We start from the raw sequence: 8,341 nt of genomic DNA, 5'->3' as shown, positions 1-8,341 counted from the left end.
TGGCGTAAAGATCTTTAAAGATCTTTGCAAACACCATTGAAAGGAACCTGGTGTAAGGAACCACCTTTTCTCGCTGGCGCTTGTTCAGCTTGAGCACCAGGTCATCGAAAATGACCGCAACATAATTTATATTGCGACGCTGAATCGCAGATACGCCTATGGTTAAGGCGATCCTAGAGGCCTGGTCCTGACCTTCAGAGGGGCATTGGAGTCCTTCTTCATCGGCTACTGATAGCCAATGACGTCAATTTCAGGCATTGTTAGCCAAATGAGAGCATATGGTGATAAAGTGGCAGATGCCATTGTCATTGCAAAGATTCTTAGGAGTCTGTCACCCAAGTTTGATCACGTTGTCGCAACCATAGAGGAGTCCAAAGATCTATCCACTTTCTCAGTTGATGAACTCATGTGATCTCTTCAAACGCATGAGGCTAGAATAAACAAAAATGTTGCAAAAGAAGATGGGCAGGCCTATCAAGTTCATGGATAACAAACTCGTCTGACAAATCATGGTAGAGAAAGAGGTGGCTTTAGAGGCAGAGGACGCAAAAGAATGAACAGTATTGTCCACTGTACCTACTGCAATAAATATGGTCACAAAGAAGATGATTGTTGGAGCAGAGACAGGCATGCACAATATCTGGATGAAACTTTGAAATCACAAGTTCGCTTGGGAGATGATAAGCACGTTCAAATTGAGGGGAAAGGAACTATAATTGTCCAGATACAAGGCAAAGACAGATTCATACGAAATGTGCATTATGCTCTAGGTCTAGCACATAACCTACTAAGTGTAGGACCACTTGTAGATTCTGGTTTTGTTGTTGTTTTTGAGAATAATGAATGTACTGTTAAGAAAAGGATAGGTGAAGTTTTGTTAAAGTCTGCCATGACAGATAGTAAAATGTTCCTTGTTGACTTTGCTGGCACAAATATGTATGGGATGATGAGTTGTAGACAGGAGAATACTGATGTATGGCACCAACGATATGGTCACCTGTATGTGAAAGGACTACAATTACTTGCCAACAAGGAAATGGTGGAAGGGCTACCAGTCATTAAAGAATTAAGTTATACATGTGAAGGGTGTTTCTTGGGGAAGTAAAAAAGAAGATCATTCCTTGCAGGATAAGGAAAAAGGGACGAGAAAAGCTTGAATTGGTCCATGCTGATATATGTGGTCCCATGAAAACAAAATCTTTTGGAGGCAATAAGTACTTCTTGCTCTTCATTGATGATTACTCTCGAATGTGTTGGATTTATTTTCTTACATATAAATTAGAAGCTTTTGAGTTTTTCAAGAAATTTAAAGCCCTCACAGAGAATCAATGTAATAGAAAAATAAAAGTATTGAGAACGGACATTGGAGGAGAGTTTCTCTCAAAGGAGTTTAGTAGTTTCTGTGACCAACATGAAATCAAGAGAGAACTTACAGCCCCCTATACTCCTGGACTAAATGGTATAGCGGAACGAAAGAACTAGACTATTGTCGAGATGGCAAGATCGATGCTTAAAACCAAGAACTTGGAAGACGAGTTTTGGGCCGAAGTAGTAGCAACAGCTGTTTTTCTGATCAACATATCTCCTACGAAAGCTGTTTGGAATGTCACTCCCTACGAAGCTTGGTATGACTCTAAACTCTATGTCAATCATTTGCATATATTTGGATGCATATGTTATGCTTTGATTCCTTCCGGTAGAAGCAAGTTAGATCAAAAGACAAAGAAATATATATTTGTGGGGTATTCTTCTAGCTCCAAAGCATATAGGTTTTTCGATCCAGACAAATATTATATTGTTATCAATAGAGATGTGCAGTTTAATGAGCAAGAAGTCTGGGTTAAGAACACCAGCAGTTCAATAATTACAAAAGTACAAGAAGGCCTTCAAGAAGAACAACCGGTTAATGACCAAAGCGATGACAACAACAGTGACTTAGAACCTTCAAATGGAACTCATGGTAGCTCTTCAAATGGTAGCAACAGTTTAGAGTCCTCTCAAGAAGATACAAACCATGAAGAAATGCAACCACGAAGAAGTAAGTGTGGCAACATTCCAAAAAAGCACTTCGAGAGTGAAGGAAAAAGTTGTGATTTTGCCTTATTTGTTGGTGATCCAACAAATGGCAAACTTGCAATAAACAATGAAGTTTGGAGAACAACTATGCAAGAAGAAATCAGTGCCATAAAAAAGAATGGAACTTGGAAGCCAGTTGAACTACCTAAAGAAAAGAATGCAATTAGTCTTAAGTGGATCTTAAAGACAAAATTCCACTTGATGGAACAATCCATAAGCACAAGGCCAGATTGGTGGTACGCGGATATGTTCAAGAACAAGGAATAGACTTCGAAGAAATATTCTCACCCTTGCAAGATTTGAAACAGTGAGAGTTATTCTAGCATTGATTGCATAAATGCAATGGTCAATTTTCCAGTTTGAGGTGAAGTCTGCATTCTTAAATGGGGAGTTAAAAGAGGAAGTTTATGTTCAACAACCAAAATTTTTGAAGTCCTCAAAGAAGAGCACAAAGTGTACAGAATGAAAAAAGCACTATACGGTTTAGGCAAGCCCCTAGAGCTTGGTACAAAAAATTAGATGAAATTTTTCATCAAAATGGGTTTGAAAGAAGCCCCAATGAGCCAACATTATACGTAAAGATGCAAGGAGCTAAATACATTATGTTGGTAAGTTTGTATGTAGATGACATGATCTACACAAGTTCATCTATGAAACTTATTTCTGATTTTAAGAATGATATGATGAACAAGTTTGAAATGACTGACTTGGGCAAATTGAGCTTCTTTATTGGCCTTGAAGTACAACAGAGAAGAAATGGTATATTTCTATCTCAACAAAAGTATGCCATAGAGCTTTTGAAGCAATTCGGTATGGAAGGCTATAAAATAGTAGGAACACCAATGAATGTGAATGAGAAATTGGTTATTGATGATGGTACAGGGTTGACAAATGCAAGGAAGTTTAGAAGCCTTGTGGGACATTTGATATATCTCACTCATACAAGACACGACTTAGCATATGCGGTTAGTCATGTATCACGGTTTATGCACTGCTCGAGTAAGCAACATTTTGGAGCAGTAAAGTGGATCTTTCGATATATCGTTGCTACAACAGCATATGGAATTTGGTATTCAAAGCAAAAAGCATTTGAATTGACAGGTTACACTCATAGTGATTGGGCAAGAGGAAAAGGAGATATAAAGAGTACAAGTTGAAATTGTTTCACTCTTGGATCAGGAGTAGTCACTTGGGCATCAAAGAAGCAAGCTACAATAGCTTTATCATCAACAGAAGCCGAGTACGTTGCCGCAACAGCAACAACTTGCCAGGTTGTATGACTGAGGAGGGTGCTGAGTGACTTGAATCAAACACAACAAGAAGCCACTACCATATTCTGTGACAACAGGTCAACAATTGCCATAACAAAGAACCCGATATTACATGGTAGGACTAAACACATCGAGACTAAACATCACTTTATACAAGAGTTAGTTGCTGAAGGAAAAGTGCAGCTGCTATCCTGCAAGTCAAAGCAACAATTAGCAGACTTATTCACCAAGTCTCTTCCAAGAGCCATGTTTGAAGAATTTTGAGATCAACTACTCATCACTAACTTTGAATCAAGGGGGAGTATTGAAGACTAAGTCAAGTCTCTGATTTAAAGTTAGGTGCTAGAATGAAGGGAAGTATTTAGAACGTTAGCTTCTGATTCCTTTTAACTGTTTTTTAGGTAGTTTCCTGCTTTTTAGCTTTTTTTGTTTTATGTAAAGCCTATAAAAAGCTAGCTTCTGGTGAAATAAAATACACAACGGTTTTTACCCAAAACCATTACTTTCTTGCTTTGTCAATTTCCAACACAATTACCATTAATGAGCTTGAGATGAATGATGAAGATTGATAGAGAATCGAGAGCATCTAAACAATGAAAAATAATAAGTTTATTTTTTCCGTCCTCAATCAAGCCTACTAGGCTACTACTACGAAAAATGAACTGGGCCGATGATGCTCCTTTGGATTCTCCTGCACATGAAGATCGCTCTCAGGAGCCACAACCTATAGCCAAGGCCAGCCCTGCAACCACAACGCTAAAGGGATGGAGGTTCTTAAACCGGTTTATGAAAAAAGCTACAACTTAGAGGGGCCGGTCCCTTCCATCTGGCGAATGAAAGGTTCATAAACGGGAATCAGTTCCTTTTGGTTTTAGTGGGACTCTATTATAATTTAAAATGTATTATAGTTTTACTAGAATGGTACTCGCGTAATGCAGCGCGATACATCTCGGTTTTAGTGTTTCATTTTATTTTGTTCCATGTCGATGTTATAATACGGTTTTATATAATTTTGAGAAAAAAATAATGTTTTTATTTTTGAATAAAATATAAATTTAAAAATATCATAAACAATTGAAAAAAATATATTAACATTAGTATCAAATTAACTATTGAAAATTCTTGTTTTGTTGTATAATTTCTTTAATTCAAAATTTTTTATTATAATTTAATTTAGGTTTAATAAGAAGTATTTATTTTTTATTTAATAATATAATTTTTTATAAATATAAATATTAAGTATTCTGCTAGAACACAATAATTATCCTAATTATATTTTAGATTTTTTATATTTAAAATAAAATTTTATTTTGTATTTGATTATGTTTATCTGCAGTTAAAGTAGCATTGATAGATGAACAAAGAGAACAAGTGAAATGCCTGGATTCCAGTGTCATATGAGTACTAACCCCTAATCATTATGTCTGGAATCACAAAAAAGAACATTTTTCATTGATGCATTCGTTTCATCATGAAAAACCCCCTAGAAATTGAATCTTGAATAACAAACAAAAGATTGAAGAAAACAAGGAAACGAACCTTGAAAGATGTTGACTTTGTTTGAATAAAAAACAAAAGATTGTAGAAAATACGTATAGTATGAATAAATGAAATTGAAATCGAAAATAAAAATAAAAGATTGAAGGAAACTAACCTTGGAAACTTGCAATATTTCTGTATCCTGAAGCACCTGCTTCGAATATATATGAGTAGAAGATATGATAGAAATGAAAAACGATATGTATATTTGTCTAAATTTGTTGAGTTGTTGTCTGATCACTACAATAAAATCGGTTTTGTAGGACCCTCTCAAATCCTAAGTGTTCTAATAGACCTCTTTATAGGACTTAGTTTATAGGACCAAAAAAAATTAAGTGTCTTATCTAAAGGTGTTGTAACAAATTTATATGACCTTTTTTTGACGTCGTAATAAGTTTTTTAGGACACTTTTAATATAAACCATTCCATTATCAACTTTATAGGACATTTTTGAGAAAATGTTCTATAAAATCAATTTTTTATAGAATATTTGTTTTTATAGGACAATTTTTCAAATAGTGTCCTATAAAGTTGATAATGAGACACTTTATATTAAAAGTGTCCTAAAAAAACTTATTACGACACAAAAAACGTCATATAAACTTATTACAACACCTTTAGATAAGACACTTTATTTTTTTGGTCATATAAATTAAGGTTTATAAAGAGGTCTATTAGGACATTTAGAATTTGAGAGTATCCTAAAAAACCGATTTTGTTGTAGTGGATGGAGGTTATCTAAACTGTTGAAATTGATAGAAGGATATGGATGAAGCAATCCGCCGGATGGAAGTTATCTAAATCTGTTGAAATAGATAGATAGAAGGATATGGATGAAGCAATTCGCCTTCTGAAAGTTATCTAAATATGTTGAAATAGATAGATAGAAATATATGGATGAAGCAATTCGCCTGATGGAAGTTATCTAAATCTGTTGAAATAGATAGATAGAAGGATATGAATGAAACAATCGAGTAATGGAAAGATATGGGTAAAGTTGATAAATCTGAGGATCTGTTAAAAGTTGATAGATTAGGGATGATTAGATTTGTTTAATAGGTTGACCCAAAACATTGAGAATTTGTAACATTGAAAATTAAGTAATTTAGCATAAGATATTAGTACATAATGCTTTGAAAGTTAGTTTTAAGAGATTGAGTCAAATGCTTTATAATATAGTATAGATATATTCTAAGTTATTTACGATAGTTGCTTCTCTTTTTTTTTAAACGAGATCAACCTCATTTATTTATTTCTTGGTGATCAGAAAGTTAAGATTAATTAACTACAGTTTACAAGTTTTATACTACTAAAAGATATACGAAGCATTATATCATGAATGAAACTTTATTGTAATGAAAATGTTCATCAAATTAAACAACGTAATTTCTTGAAAAAATAATCAAATTAAAACAAGTAACAGAAAAGACTCAAGAATACAATAACGAATTACTAGTACTACTTCCTACACTACTCAACAAATAGTCTCGATCAATCTGCCTCTAACAAAAGATTTACGCTATATATGCCAGGCTACATATCTCCAACACTCTCACCATATAAATTGATAAACTCTTTCTATCTTAGAAGTACACCTGGTCCTCACTGTTGCTCAGCTAATTAGTGTCCCTTTCCTCCTGCACTTGGACCAGAGTTCTTGATGTTCCCAAGAGATTCAGCATCAGAAAATCCATGTCCCTTTCCACCCGGACTTGGACCGGAGTTTTTGATGTCTCCAAGTATCGTATCATCTGTAAAGTCGTGTCCCTTCCCTCCACGACTAGGCCCTGAATTCTTGATATTCCCAAAATAATCAACAGTGGGAAACTCATGTCCCGTTCCTCCTGCGCTTGGACCTCCACCATGTTTAATAGCTGCAAGACTAAATATGTCCATTGTCTCATCAATAGATTTGGCAACATTAATTGGTCGAGCCACTATATTGAAGCACAATGAGGTGAGAAGAAGGAGAAATATGGTGAAAACAAAGTGATTTGTGGCCATTACTAAATTGGGTTTGACAAACAAATTGAGATGCGAATAATTGATGAATTTGGAGAATGAAGATATTGTTTTGTTTGCTAATGGAAGTCTAGAGAAAGAAGAAAGAATGTGGGTTGTAGAAATGGCATGAAGGTGATGGTATATATATACCTTATGCCTGCATGCAAAAGTGGCAACGAAGCAACCCTAGCAAAGAACGAAGAATGTGTATTAATATTAAAACACGTGAGTGAATAAAAATTTGACCAAAGCCGCCATAATCTGTGGAATGGAAGACCTTTGATTTGATTTCAACTGATGAAGCTTCTGGAGCTATGTGTTAGGGAAGCAAATTAATACAAATATTAATTATATTGCTCTCTTTTTTAAAGTAATATATATATATATATATATATATCATATATACATATACATACAACTTTTGCTTTAAATTCTGGTGATATAATATATATATATATATATACATATATATATATATATATAGTGAATTGATTATGGCAAGCGATGTCACTTTTTGTGATCCACTAAAAGACCAAGTCGTAGTTGCATACGCAATACTATGAACTCCCTCCATATCCTTTCCATGAAGGTTCTCAATCAATGTAAACTAATATTTACTCACGATGGTGGAAATAAAATTTTATCATTATCATGTAATATTACCATTAGATGAATTAATATGCTATTACGTAGATATCCTTTAATAATGGAAATTCCCGCTAGTAATTGTTGGCGGATCGGACCGATCGTAGTCAATAATTGACCCATATCCATTGATTTTCGTTGGTATGAGTCGGTAAATTAAAAAAATAACTTGATATCAGATCAATTTATATTTCGTTGGAATTTATTAAAACTAAAACTTTTATCCATAAAAAAATTATTAATGGATTATAAATGAAATTTCATTTAATTTTTAATAAATTTAGCCGGTATCCCGTCAATAAGTTTACTCATTTTAACAAACAAAAAACTTTTGAATAAAAATGCCGACAAATTATCGACGAAATTTATTTAATTAAAAATTAAATTAAATTCCGTCAATATTATTGGATTTAATAAAACATATAAATTGTTTTCCTGTATTTAATGATCATCAAACATTATAGGACACCAAAGATGAGTATATATACATGGCGAAAAGACACACCTTTTGACCAAAAGACACGACCTTAATGAACATGTATGACAGTTAAATAACTGTCACATCTTTCCAAAAATAACTAATTGATAATTAACTAACTTAATTAACGATAGCCAACGATATTAACGGTCAATTAACCATAACTAGCTTAATATTTTAACACACCCCCTTAAGCTAGGAATGGTTTGACACCCAAGTTTTTCTTCATAATCGTGAAATTTTTTTATGATCCTCTCTCTCAGTGATTTGATGATAATTCCTTTTCACTTATACGTTGTATTTATGTTTCTGTATTTTCAGTTCCAGC

General features: G+C 33.8%; 1 protein-coding gene across 1 annotated transcript; it reads right to left on the bottom strand.

Annotated features, from left to right (window-relative positions):
• Positions 1-6,370: 6,370 nt before the first annotated feature.
• LOC112510559 lies at positions 6,371-6,954 on the bottom strand. The gene has a single exon (XM_025116024.1). The coding sequence runs from the start codon at positions 6,888-6,890 to the stop codon at positions 6,507-6,509; it is 384 nt and encodes a 127-aa protein (XP_024971792.1). The 5' UTR covers positions 6,891-6,954; the 3' UTR covers positions 6,371-6,506.
• Between the last annotated feature and the right edge of the window lie 1,387 nt (positions 6,955-8,341).

This window comes from Cynara cardunculus (assembly GCF_001531365.2).
Source record: "Cynara cardunculus var. scolymus isolate 2C chromosome LG 3, CcrdV1, whole genome shotgun sequence".
Taxonomy (NCBI): Eukaryota; Viridiplantae; Streptophyta; class Magnoliopsida; order Asterales; family Asteraceae; genus Cynara; species Cynara cardunculus.
Note: the sequence above shows the minus strand (reverse complement) of the source record. Positions and strands in the feature narration are given on the sequence as shown.